Here is a 14,691-nt window from a genome sequence, read left to right on the forward strand (position 1 = left end):
TTATCGTGCATGAGTTTGCCAGACATTCGTCGATGTCATTTACATAAAAGTTGTAAGAAAGGGGGCTTAAACATGAGCCCTGGGGAAGACCCATGTAGCTAATGCGAAAAGTTGCCAAATCGCCGTGCGTAAAATGCATGTGCTTTTCGGACAGCAAATTGTGCAAAAAATTGTTCAAAATTGGAGAAAATCCTTGTCGGTGAAGTTTACCCGAAAGAATGTCAATAGAAACGGAATCAAAAGCCTCCCTAATGTCCAAGAACGCAGACGCCATTTGTTCTTTGCGAGCATACGCCAGCTGAATATCTGTGGAAAGCAACGCAAGACAATCATTCGTCCCTTTGGCACGCCGGAAGCCAAATTGAGTATCTGATAGTAGACCATTTGATTCGACCCAGTGGTCTAAACGACGGAGTATCATTTTTTCCATCAATTTCCGGATACAGGATAGCATTGCAATCGGCCTATAAGAGTTGTGATCAGAAGCTGGTTTCCCTGGTTTTTGGATGGCGATCACCTTCACTTGCCTCCAATCCTGCGGTACAATGTTTTGTTCCAGGAACTTATTGAACAAGTTCAACAAGCGCCTCTTGGCATTGCCGGGTAGATTCTTCAACAAGTTGAATTTGATTCTATCTAACCCAGGCGCGTTATTGTTACAGGACAGGAGGGCAACTGAAAATTCTGCCATCGTAAAAGGTGACTCTATCGCGTCGTGGCCCGGAGACGCATCGCGAATAATATTTTGCTCAGGAACAGAGTCCGGACATACTTTCCTGGCAAAATCAAATATCCACCGACTTGACTCCTCGCTTTCGTTGACCGTTACGCGATTCCGCATTCTTCGGGCTGTGTTCCAAAGAGTGCTCATCGATGTCTCCCTCGACGTCTCGTTCACGAACCGACACCAATATCCGCGTTTCTTTGCTTTAGCCAGGCTTTTAAGCTTGGTATTAAGCTCCGAATACCGTATATAGTCGTCGGGTATACCTCCCTTCTGGAAGGCCAAAAACGCGTCGGATCTTTGCGTGTAGACATCGGAGCACTCTTTGTCCCACCACGGAGTTGGAGGCCGCTCTTTGATCGTTACGCCGGGATATTTCTTCGTTTGGGCTTGCAACGCGGCGTCAAGGATTAAGCCCGCGAGGAGGTTGTATTCTTCAAGTGGTGGGTGATGTTGAATCGACTCGACCGCTTTTGAAATCATTCCCTCGTATAACTTCCAATCGACATTCCGTGTGAGGTCATACGGAATGTCAATTGGTCGCATGCGAGTTGAACCGTTAGTAATTGAAATAAGAATAGGCAGATGGTCGCTACCGTGAGGATCGAGGATTACCTTCCATGTGCAATCCAACCGTAGCGACGTCGAACATAAGGATAGATGCAAAGCGCTTGGGCGCGCTGGAGGTTTCGGGATACGTGTCATTTCGCCGTTGTTTAAAATAGTCATGTCGAAGTCATCGCAAAGGTTATAGATTAAAGAGGAGCGGTTATCATTGTAAGGGGAACCCCGAACCACGCCATGAGAGTTGAAGTCTCCCAAAATCAAACGTGGCGAGGGAAGAAGTTCTATTAAATCAAAGAGCAGCCGTTGCCCAACCTGTGCTCTGGGAGGAATATATATTGAGGCAATACAAAGCTCTTTACCTTGTATTGTCATTTGACATGCGACAACTTCGATGCCTGGAATCGAGGGGAGGTTAATACGATAGAAAGAATAGCACTTTTTAATCCCTAAAAGTACTCCTCCATATGGGGTGTCTCGATCAAGGCGAATAATATTAAAATCATGGAAGTTGAGATCAATATTTGAAGTAAGCCAAGTTTCACAAAGGGAAAATGCATCGCATTTGTTTTTATTTATCAAAACTTTAAACGAAGCAATTTTTGGTAAAATACTTCTACAATTCCACTGTAAGACAGAGATAGAATCCTTCATATACGCAGTTGAATTAGGCATCGAAGGATACAATCGCTGCAAGGAGGGGCCATTGGGCAGTCAACTGCTTCAAAAATGATCTAACTGTTGGGAGAAATGCTGTAAGAAAAATTTTAATTGGATCGGGTACATTGAAAGTTTCAAAAATCCAGACCACAATGTCAGAAAATTTCACTAATCCAGAGTTTGTTTCATCAACTGGATATGCAAAAGGAACAACTGGGGTTTTAGATGTTCCTGGCAGTGCTGGGAACTCCTTCTGGGACTTTAAATTTGCAAGCCCAGGAGGAGTTTGCTTCGGTTTTTCCGCAGCACTGTTTGGTTTGCTTGTAACTTTCATTTCACTTTGAGAAATCTTAGGACCTTTTCTGGGAAGTTTAGGAGAGGAAATATTTTTCCTCTTTCTAGATTCCCCAGGATTGGCGTAAGATGTTCCCGCTGGTAAATCGTCAGAATCGGTTTCATCAGAGGACAACAGATCATAAGGGTTTGATGTAATGGGAGAAGTGGTAACGGTCTTCTTCAGCATCTCAGCTGAACGCTCTTTGAGAGACCTCTTTATTTTATCCCTGCGCTGCATGTACACCGCACATGTCGAGAGCTCATGCTGGCATTTTTCAGCATTTTTACTGCAGGAATCATCCGCATGATTCTCCCCACACTTGCCACAACGTGCCTTATTGCAGCAGTAGGCGGCGGTGTGGCCTAACTGCTTACAATTCAGGCAGTTCATGACGCGAGGCACATATAATCGCACAGGGAGACGAGCCAGGTGGATCGAGACGTGGCTTGGTAGCGCTGACCCGGCGAACGTAACTCGAAACGAGTCTGACGGGGTGTATACTGTTTTGCCACCGATGATCGATGCTGGCCGCAATTGCTTGCAGTCGAGCACCTTTACATCGGGACAGGTTTTGTTCTTAAAGCACCCTTTGGCACTTTTCAGTATACACTCGACGGACAGACTCGAATCGGTTATGACACCGTCGATCTCCACGTCTCGTGCGGGTATGTAAACGCGATACTCGCGTGTGAAGAGCTCAGAGCAAGCTATATCGTTGGCCTCTTTCAGGTTACTGACCACGACACAGAGCTTGTTAGGCCGGACCTTGGAAATTTCGGTCACGCTCTTGTACTCCTTCGTCAGGTCTTTAGAAATCTGCAAGAGGCTCAACTGTTTCGATTTCGGTCCCGCCTTTGGCTGAAAATAGACAGTATAGCTGGCCTGGGCTCCGTCTGGGTAAAGCCTGGGGCGAGGGGGGACTGAAGAATGAACAGGGGAGGGGGTAACAGAAGGGTCAGGGTCAGAGGGGTTCGGGGATGGTGGCGCGGGAGGCGAGGGATCTACATCCATCCCGCTAAGTCAAGCGCACTAGCGCCGACAAGAGCACGAACCTTTTTACTTCTCCCTTCCAGTAAGGTTGGTTGTCCGATCGTTCGAAGTTGCAGCCGTTACAGCCAGCAGCACCAATACAGCAGCACCAAACAGCCACCAGCAGCGAGCTAGGTGTGGGGTCACTCCACACAGCGACACAACTCAACTGTCAACTGATGCCTTCTTCTTTTTACTCTTTTGTGTCTCGTCCACTGGTGTAGCACAATTCAGCCAGCAGCCAAATCGGCTTACGCACCAGCTGGCAGTCACGATGCGAAACAGTTGCACAAAGGCGCGACCTTGAACCCGGATTTATTTGACTCGACCAGCCAATGCCAATGCCAACACTTGTTCACACGTCTTTTGTTTTATATTCTATCGGAGCGATCACCAAACACGTCCGATACTGATGCGTGTTCGGCACAGAAATGATTGTTATAAACTGTTATTTTTCGTGAAACTTTGACCGCTTTGAGGCACGTGTTCCCGATGTCCGATCGAGCTGAAATTCTGCATGGAGACTTTTTTCGAGAAGACGAAACTTTTGAGCCCTACAGCTAAACGATATTCGAAGGTCATTTTTTCATGCATCTAATTGGCACTCAAATGCTTATAAACTATAGAAAATAAACGTTCAAACTGTCAAACTGAACGATTTATTTTACATTTTAGTTTATTGATAGAGTGAGCCATCGGTACCCGTAATCTAAATACAAAAAAAAGTGTAAAATATAAGTCAAGAAATCACTTAATCGTTAACTGAAGTATGCTCTCGTTTCGCGATGGACGGCTCACCAGACAATATCAAGACACTTGTTCTTAACTATATAGAAACTGTAAAAGACCTAATTTTCAGTAAAGCAAATATTTTCACAACATACTAAAGACACACGTGGACTTTGGCTATTAAAGTATGGTTCAGTCGAGTATACGTATGTCTTAAACTGAATTGAGCAAATGATGTCACATAGTCACATACGAAATATTCCTCGAACGCAAAATAAAACGCAATAACAAATTGGTGAAATGAGCACTCCATGGCGGTTATCAATTTATCATGTTAGGTATTGTACTGTTAGAAGGCTAAAACATGCAGATACAATTAAGATAAAACTAAATTCAAGTACGAAAATGTAGCGAAATGATAGTGTGATGCCATTTGGCATCATCGGTTAGGCTACAGCACGGGCTTTTTGGTGCGTTTTTCTATTGTTTTGTAGCTAGTTTGTGACGTGTCTAGGCTGGTATAATATATATTTTTGGGTTTATCGTGCTTATCCGTTAGAAATCTCACACTGCGAGAGGCATTGGACTATCTAGACGAGCTAAACTTGGAAGATGATGATTATCCAGCACATGTATACATTCAACCACCCGAAAACGATGGTAACGTAAGCGGTGAAGATGGCGTTGATGATGACGAAATGAGTGATGTCTCAGACAATGTATGCGCAGGACAGCTGACATCTGGTTGTGAAATCGTACTGAACAACGGCAATCGTATCGATGGCCTAACGCGGAGTGAAGAAAGTTTGAAGATGACCGACTCTCCTGTTGATACTCAACCCCCTCTTCTTGCGCCAACGATTGATTTGAGCGGTAATTCCGTATGGAAGACAGATGACAGCTTTCCGTTGCATACGAGTTTTCCTGAACCCAGCTATGAAGATTGTGTAAATCTTCGACCACATGAATTGTTCGAGAAATTCTTCGATCTTGATGTGATCAATCACATCTGCGAGTGCTCTAACTTGTATGCAGTCTATCATAATCGCAAGCTGGAAAATGCAATAACTGTTGACGGTATGTGTGTGCTCATGTTTATTGAATTATTTCAATAAATTTATTTCTATTTTATTCAGAGCTGCGTGTTGTCATCGGGATTTTGCTAGTTGCCGGGTATACGGGTACGACCAGCTTTGAAAATATGTGGAGCGCTGAGGATGACATGCGGAACCTGTTGGTGTTCAACAGCATGCGCCGAAATCGGTTCAATGCCATTATCCAAAACTTACATTTCGAAAAATCCTTTTATACTCCAGTAACTGTTACTGATAAATTTTGGAGGCTACGGCCACTGATCAATATGCTCAATACTAATATGCTGAAAAATTTTCATGCCGAACAGAACTTATCCTACGACGAAAGTATGATACCATACTTCGCTAAGCAACGATTTATCCACGGGAAATCATTACGCTTTGGATACAAAGCGTATGCTCTTTGCACTCCATCGGGATATTTGGTAAACTTCGAATTGTATCAAGAAAAAAGTCCAAGAACAAACGATATGTATGAAAGGTGTTTTGGAAAATGCGCAGCTCCTCTCTTCTATATGATCGATGATTTGCACCCGGAAATGCGTGACTTGCCGTTTTCTTTTTATTTCGGCAATTTGTTCACCGGGTTTCCGCTGTTGATGTATTTGAAAGACCATGGCTACAATGCAACTGGTACGATTCGTGAAAACCGTATTCTGAAAAATTGTTCAATTCCGAGCAAAGAACATCTGCGGAAGAAAGCTCGCGGTCACATCGAATGTGGAAGATTAGATGGTACTGACATTCGCTTAACTAAATGGGTGGACAATTCGGTGGTGTGCATAGCGTCGACTGTATACGGAAAGATGCCTGTTTCAAGTGCTAAACGCTATTCGAGAGAAGCCGGAAAAAGGATCTTGATTGATCGACCATGCGTTGTAACTGAATACAACAAGAATGTGTGTGGAGTCGATCGTATGGACCAAAATGTAGCTCATCTGCGAATCAGCTACCGTGGGAAAAAGTGGTGGTTTCCTATTTTTGCGTGGTTAATCGACGTATGTGTACAAAATGCATGGCAGCTGCATCGACGTGTGAATCCGACCACGACGCAATTACAATTCAGGCGTGAGTTGGCTGTTTGGTACTGCAAGCACTATGGCCGTATGCCGAAAGCACCTGGTGTAAGCGCGCTACACATCATAACCAAAAAACACAACAAGCTGAAGGATAACGTACGCTTCGATCGAACTGACCATTTTCCGAAGTCAACCGAAAGTCGACGACGATGTGCAGGCGATACATGCAAGTCTCAAACCCGCATGGAATGCAAAAAGTGTAATGTTGGTCTGTGTTTAAGTTGTTTTGAAGCGTTTCATACTGTGTCATGATTTCATATTCATATGACTTTTTATGTTTTTAATTTATTTTCCTAATAAAAAAAGGAAAAACGGTAATTTTTACTACTAGGTTATATTTCAATAAATCATGTTGAAAAAAAAATCCGTCCCCTAGTGCGCCCAATGATGCCATATGGCATTATGATATATCTCGACATCTTGGTAAAATTTGACTCCCTTGAGTGAGGGGTTCTTATTAGTGTCATATCACTGAAATGAAAACGAAAAAAGCGACGTTTCGCGTGGAATTTTTTCACGATCACTTTGAACGGTGAAATAGTTTCACGAAGATGGGGAACGTTAGAAAATCGATTGATTTGTGATCTAATGATAATATATTTAGGATTTATTTATCAGTAACATGGCGTATCATTTTTTTTTTTAATTGATACTTTGGGACTTACAAATTTTTGAGCTGCGGCCAATGGAACGTAAGGGATAAATTAACCTTCGAATTTCGTTTAGCGGTAGGGATCAAAAGTTTAGTCTTCTTGAAAAATGTCCCCGTACAAAATTTCACCTCAATCGACATTCTGGGACTCAGAAATTTTTAAGCTGGGGAACTCCCTCATTTCACTTGTCCTATTCTCAATTTCACTTCACTGTCAGCGTTAATCACAGCGTTAATTTTTGTCACCTCACTTTAGGTGGAATCGGGAATAGGTCTCATCACTGGGTAAATTAAAAAAAATCGTTGGTAGCTTTTTTGAGTCTATTTTATCTGTCTATTTTATGTTAAAATGTTCAGTATTTTTGGAAAATTAAGAAACTCGACCAGTAATTAGTATTAGTCTTTCAAATTTTAATGAAACTTTGTAGGAATAGATGATTTGCCTGCCGATAAGTAATTTGTATAACAATGAAACAAGCCTAAGCTTTGAAAAGGGCGTATTTTCTTCCACAATGCTTCTCGGACCGTTATAGAAAAATACTATAAAAACCAAAAATAATGAGCAGTGAAGGAGGAGGGCATATTTTCAGAATCAATTCTTCATCTTTTCCACTGACCAACGGTGGAAGCAATGCCAGGGGCCGTTCCTAAACCACGTGGTCATGTTTTGATTACTTTTTATACCTTCCGTACCCCCTCGTGGTCTTTTGGCTAATGCCCTAGACAATGTCATGCCCCTCTGTGCCCTATGTCTGGGATATTTCACCCGTTACTAGGCCGACGTATGTACAAAGAGCTCTTTTGTTGAGCTCTAGGAGCTTTTTCGAATGATTCTCGTTAGGTGTTATAGATCTTTTAGATTGGGAACACTTTTTGACATCCAACCAATTGGTTATCACCTTTTGTTTCTCCCAGCGTTTAAGCTCCATTTTCACTGCACAGTTTGATATACCGCAGAAAGGTTTTGGCCCGATAAACTGTGAGTTAGATCCTTATTTTGCAAGTTCGGCTGTCTTTTTATCCCCACCAATGCCACAATGTCCTGGAACCCAATACAAATTTACTGAGTTTGTTTGACATAGCTGTCGCAATGTGAGAATACATTCCCAGACAATCTTGGATGTACATTTATAAGCATCAAGTGCTTTCAGCGCTGCTTGACTGTCAGAGAAAATACAAATATATGCATGTTTGTATTTTCTAGTCAGACACACATTCGCACATTCAATGATTGCAAAAATCTCTGCTTGATACACTGTTGGCCAGTGTCCCATTACCACTGAAACATTAATTCCAGGGCCGAAGATTCCTGCACCAGTTTTTGTACCTATTTCTGAGCTATCTGTGAAAAATGTCGTTTAACCGAGACGGACATCAAGAACTCCGACTTCCCAGTCTGTACACGACGTTTCGCATACCTTGTAGGGAATATCATGATTGTCCTGAGGTGCCATCCTGTTGCTCCTGTTATAGCAATGCACGCAAGTCGTTGAACTTTATCTAGATTTGTTCTAGCGGTGGACTCTTTGGTTTTTGGCCACCACACTAACGCAGCGTAGGTCAGTTTTGGACGTATAATAGATGTGAATATCCACATCACCATTTTCGGTCTCAATTCGGTCTACTATTACAACTCTACTTTTGTCGGATTAATGCTGAGACCCTCCTCTATACACCAAGACTGGGTATACTTCAGAGCCTTCTGCATTCTTTCCGAAACTATGTTGTAAAACTTTCCTCTTACCAAGATGACTATGTCATCTGCAAAACCCACAACTTCGAAACCTTTTGCTTCTAAGCTTTTCAGAAGATCGTCCATTGCCAAAGACCACATAAGTGGCGAAAGAACACCTTCTTGAGGACATCTTTCGTTGCCCTTACCGTAATAGACGAAACTCCCAACTCGGAAGTGATTTCTCTTTTTGCAAGCATGGTATAAATCCAGTTAACAATACTCGTGTAAAATCCTTTTTTCTTCATTACACTAGACATTGAAGAATAGGACGCATTATCAAAAGCACCTTCAATATCCAAGAAAGAGCACAGGGCAATTTCTTTAGCTGAAAGTGACTTTTCAATTTTCATAACCAGCGTATGAAGCGCTGTGATAGTGGATTTTCCAGTTTGATAGGCAAACTGAAACTTTGAAAGCGGTTTTGTTTGCATGTAAGATGTACGCATGAAATCATTCAGCACTTTTTCCATTGTCATTGACTAATGGGTCTGAATGATTTAGGATGCGTCTTATCACGCTTCCCAGTTTTAGGTATGAAGATTACTCTTACTACGCTCCATTTTGATAGAATATGATTCAACCTTAAACTGGCTTTGAAAATCTCAATGAGAGAAGGCCTTTTTGAAGCAATGCTGAAAATATTCCATCTACACTTGCAGACTTGAAAGGCTCAAAGGATCTCATAGCACTTTCCACCCTGGTTCTCGTAAAAAATTCATCCGCCACATCTGATACAGGTGCTTATTACGGGAGTCACTTCACGGTGAAATCAGAATGAAGTGAATAAAGTCCTATTACGGGACTCACGTAAGTGAGAAAAATGTCACAAAGTGACATCTGCCGTGAAATCTGGGTTATTATGAGTGTCATATGAGTGAAGTGAAAACGGAAAAAGCGACGTTTCGCGTGTAATTATTTCACGACCATTTCGACCGGTGAAATGATTTCACGAAGACAGGGAAGTTTAAAAAACGATTGATTTGTGATTTAGCGGCAATATGTATGAGATTTCTTTTCCAGTAACAAGTCGAGTTTTTTTTTCTTGAAAAATCGGCTCTGGGACTTACAAATTTTTGAGCTGCGGCCAATGGAACGTGAGAGAAAAATTGACCTTCGAAATTCGTTTAGCGGTAGGGCTCAAAAGTTTCCTCTTGTCGAAAAATGTCCTCTTACAAAATTTCAGCTCAATCGACTTTCCGGGACTTAGAAATTTTTGAGCTGCGAAAGTCGCTCATTTCACTTGTCCTATTCTCTTCTTCACTTCACAGTCAATCTCACTTCCCGGAGGTGATTTTTGTCGCCTCACTTGAGGTGGAATCGGGAATAGGTATCAACAAGTGAAGTGAGCGTGAAATATATTTCAGTGACTCCCGTAATAAGCACCACAGTACTTTCCGTTCTAGTAGACCCAGGGCTAGTCTGCGTAGAACAAATTTCAACTAAATCAGAGATAGCTGAATCCGTCTTTTCAATAGAACCGGGAAAATGCGTTTCCATCATTAGATTTAAGGTATCACGAGGACCACTAGTTTAGATTCCATCGTGACACTTTAGATTGCCAAGCTCAACGGTATGATCTTTGGCGAGAGTCTTTTCTAATCTGGAAACAACAGGAATTCTTTCTATAGATTCACACATTTGAACCCAAGACCTCCTTTTAGATTTTCGGATTACATTGCTATATTCAGTCAAGGCTCTTCTATATTGAGCCCAATCTGAAGTACGTTTGGTTTATTAAAAAAGTTTCCGACTATTTTTTCGAAGACTTTCAAGCTTTATATTCCACCATGGCACGTCCCTACTAGATGACGATTGTTTGGCGGGACAACTATTACACTGTGCTACAAATGAAAAAAAAAAAATGCAAGAACTTTTGAAGTCACCTAGTGTAGGTTGTAGGTCTTGTTGAGTGTAACATTCGCTCATACTAGAAATTAATTTGAGTTTAAATATAATTTTTTGATTTTTTCCAGACAATTTTTTAATGTGAGGTCTAGGAACTGGGTTTTGATCATAAATTCAAATTTTAGGGGTATTTGAAACTTTAAGTATGCGCGCTATTAACACTTGACTAGAGCTATTACCCACACTAGGTCACATCAGAAGCTCTTGCATTTTTTACCATTTGTAGCACCATGAAACAATTGTGCGTTAGATGCCAAAAATTCTGGTTTTCTTAAAAAACCTATAACTCAGTCAATTTTTCACCGATTTTCACAAAACCACTTTTGTTTGATTCGTCATTGAATATAATTTCAAAAGTTTAGTGTATTTGTAGTATTTTTCTCACAAAAACAGGTGGCAAATTTGAAATTAAATTGAAAAATTGCATGAAAAAAACTAAAAAATTATATTTAAACTCAAATAACTCAACATGTTTTAGTGATATTAGTACAAACCAGTAAATCTTTTGAAAGCTCTGTTTATCTTCTTTCCGAAACTGCCTAAATACTGAAAATCGGTTGAGAAATGACTGAGTTAAAAAAAAATTGTATGCACTGATGTCCAAAAAACCGTATTTTGACCATAACTTCAGATTTTGGGGGTGTTTGGAAAATTTCTAGTATGAGCGAATGTTACACTCAACAAGACCTACAACCTACACTAGGTCACTTCAGAAGTTCTGAATCGCTGTAGCACAGTGTTATTGTATGCATTTATCACCATTTCATTTAGCTGAATTGTCATAGATTCCAGTTCTGAAACTGTTTCAATTCTGCTACAATTTGAAGGTGAATCTTTTCGCAAATATTGTGCATATTGATCCCAGTCTGTTTTTTTAGGATCTCTGTAAGTAACAGATGATGGTTTCCCGCCAATGCATTCAAACAAAATGTGCTTGTGATCAGATAGTGAGGTTTCATCCGAAACATGCCAATTAGCAATTTTCCCAGAAATTGCTGGACTGCATAACGTCAGATCCAAAACTTCACCTCTGAAAGCGTTTACAAATGTTGGTTTGTTACCTTCATTGCAAATATCTATATTATTCGACGAGAGAAACTCCAATAGGCACTCACCACGACCATTGACGCCCTTGCTCCCCCAAACTGTATGATGAGCGTTGGCATAACAGCCTATGATGAATGCCCTATTATTGTCTCTGCAAAATTTGACAAACGAAGCAATCTCAGGAGAAGGCGCCTCATTTACACCTAGAAAATAAGCCGAAGCAACAATTACCTCAGTATTCCCCCTGGTGGTTGGCACCTGAACCATAACCGTTACAATATCTCGTTTTACAAATTCTGTCACAGGATAGCATTTCACTGCTTTGTTCACAGGAACTGCAGCTCTTGGCGAACTCTGTGAACCGTCGTAATATAGTTTGCCAGAATTCATTTGAATCCCTAATATTTCACCTTTATTGCACCATGGTTCTTGAATAAGAACCATGTCTAGCTCCTCCTTTTTGAATCTCCTAAAAAGGACTGCCGATGCGCCTCTAGCGTGGTGGAGATTCACTTGTAGGAACTTCAATTGCATTTTAGGAAAATTTATCATAATTTTTTGTTGAGAGTTTAATTTTTTTCCCAAATCTTTCATTACACCTGTGAGCCAATTGTAAAATGAAATCAACTGATACAGTTTATTTGGACAGGATTTTACCCATGCTTAACGAGTTATTCGTTTTTATCTTCGTTCTCGTTCCGCCCTGTTGCATGAATGCTTTTTGTCTCTTCTCATCTCTGTCAGATAAGTTTGGTAAAGTTTTGGCCTCACCGGACAGATTTTGTTTACGGTGACCTCGCCGCACTGTTTTCTGAACTGTATTGGGTCAATTAATACATTGGCTGCCTTACGAATTTCACAACTGCAGGTTTCATAAGTCCTCGTGAATTGTCTATTATCATATTTATATTTGTACAACTGCATCAGTTCACTACCACTATTACACTTAATACGACATGTTGTACAGATCGATGTGGGATAGTATTCGGATCGCGTATCAATTTCTTCCAAATATCGTTCACGATTCACTTTCCTCGTTTCGTTAGGATTCGGTCATACTTACTTATTGGTATCACGTGCTCTGGACTACTATGATGAAACCACACCGAAAACAAGCTATTGACGTTCTCGTCAAATCTTCACGACTACTACGATTTAGAGTTTTACTAAAGTAACGGTAGCATAATTTGAAATAAACTTTTTACCGCTAGATTTTATCAGTTTTATACATAACTAGTTGAACGTTCCCGGCGATGCTCGGGATAAAAAGTTTCAAAATTAGGAAACATTTTTTATTATTCATTGCATTATTAGCACAACTCACTTTAAAAATGTTTCACATCTTATACGTCCATCATCCCTTTAAGTACTTTAACATTCTGAGAACGTATAGAACGGAAATACCCATATTGGATTGTGTTTTGTGGTTTGGGGATGTTTTTCAGAAACTGGAAGTCGCCATTTCGGATTTCAAAATGACGTATAGAGTTCGGAAGTTTGGGAAGTATTGAAATGGTTGGCCAAATACTGCTTTAGATTATTTTCCTGAAATCAGAAGTTGTTATTTTAGAAAATGTTATGTGGGGTCATCCCAGTTCCGAATATACCACACTTGGGTGATAACCGGATATTCGTCAATCGTTCACAGTAAAACCTCTTTTTATGTAATTTTTGGAAGAGAGAAATCAACGTAAGAAGAATTTAGCGTGACCATTCATGCTTAGATCTCTTCTATAATCATATTCAAAGAGATAACATGTGAAATTTTATAACGAAAATGTTTGTTGGTGTCCAAGGAGAGAAGAAGAAGTTAACGTTTTAATCCACATAAATACGTGGAAATTAAAAAAAAATTAAATCAATGAAATGCGGCCTTTCTTCCAGCCAAATGCCCCAAAATCTAGTTTTGGTAAAAGTAAAAAAGTATTTCGAATCCCGTAATGTGTTACTATTCACAAAACTACGGAAACATCAGAAATGTAATTTCTTTCTGCTCGACTCGCTCAAATTAAAACATGAATTCTTCTGCTAGAAAATATTTGTAGATGTTGAAAGGAACAACGAACATTTTATTGAAAAAAAAAAAAAACAAATTTAATTTACATGCGAATTGAGCTCATGCTCAAAAAGTCAAAATTTTGCATGTATCTTATGTATAAAAAAAAAATTTCAAAAAGAGTATTTTAATGTGTTTTTCTTTATGCAGAAAATCATCTTCAAACATACGTAGTTTTCAAAGTAACATCTCAACTTTTAGCAATAAGATACCCATTATTTTTCCTTAAATGTCTTTCCTGAACATTAACAAACATTTCAATGAAGAACAATTACATATCATAGCTTTGAATTTCGATTTAGTGGCAAATTGGGTTCAAATATTCATGAATTTGCTTGTTCAACGTATTGTTGTGAATAATATCTCAATTTTCAGTAATCAAAAATCTGTGATTTTTACTCAAGTCTTTCCTGAACATAAACAAACGTTTCAATAGAAAGAATCATATATCATAGCTTTAAATTTGGATTTAGAGACAAATTGAGCCAAAATATTCATAATATTGCATGTTTAACTTAGTTTTGTGAATAATATCTCTATTTTCAGTTATCAGATAACTATTATTTCTTCTCGAATGTCATTCCTGAATAACAACGAACATTTTATTGAAAAAAAAATCACGTGTCATCGCTTTGAATTTCGATTTAGAGACAAATTGAGCCTAAAAAATTATGGTTTTGCATTTTTCATGTGGTTTTGTGGAAAATATTGAAATGTCAAATAATCAGATACCTATTATTTTTGCCTAAAATATCTTTACTAAACACAACGAACATTTCATTATAGTAAAAACCACATCACTGCTTCGAGTTTTGATTTAGAGGCAATTTCGGCATAAAATTCATAATTTTGCATGTTCCACGTAGTTTTGTGAATAATATCTCTAGTATAAGTAATCTGATACCTGTTATTTTTCTCAAATGTCTTTCTTAAACATCAACGAATATTTTAACGAAAAAAGAATCACATGTCATCGCTTTGAATTTTGATTTGGAGACGAATTAAGTAGAAAAAGTCATTATTTTGCATGTTTTACGTAGTTTTGTGGATAATATCTCAAGTTTTAGTGATCAGATACTA

The 14,691-nt window shown here is 39.6% G+C and overlaps 1 protein-coding gene across 4 annotated transcripts in view; it reads left to right on the top strand.

The window, feature by feature from the left end:
• The window catches only part of LOC129733991 (zinc finger protein 728-like), a 77,200-nt gene that overhangs the window by 9,334 nt on the left and 53,175 nt on the right, over nt 1–14,691 (top strand). The window contains exons 2-3 of one of the 4 annotated variants that reach the window (XM_055695652.1): nt 4,603–5,120; nt 5,180–6,510. The exons of the other annotated variants lie outside the window; for them this stretch is intronic. Of the exons in view, the coding sequence (XP_055551627.1) occupies nt 4,603–5,120; nt 5,180–6,468 (1,807 nt within the window). The 3' untranslated portion in view covers nt 6,469–6,510. Of the gene's footprint in view, nt 1–4,602; nt 5,121–5,179; nt 6,511–14,691 lie in introns of those variants that run through there. 4 annotated transcript variants of the gene reach the window in all.

The sequence above is a fragment of the Wyeomyia smithii genome, chromosome 1 (assembly GCF_029784165.1).
Source record: "Wyeomyia smithii strain HCP4-BCI-WySm-NY-G18 chromosome 1, ASM2978416v1, whole genome shotgun sequence".
Classification (NCBI taxonomy): Eukaryota; Metazoa; Arthropoda; class Insecta; order Diptera; family Culicidae; genus Wyeomyia; species Wyeomyia smithii.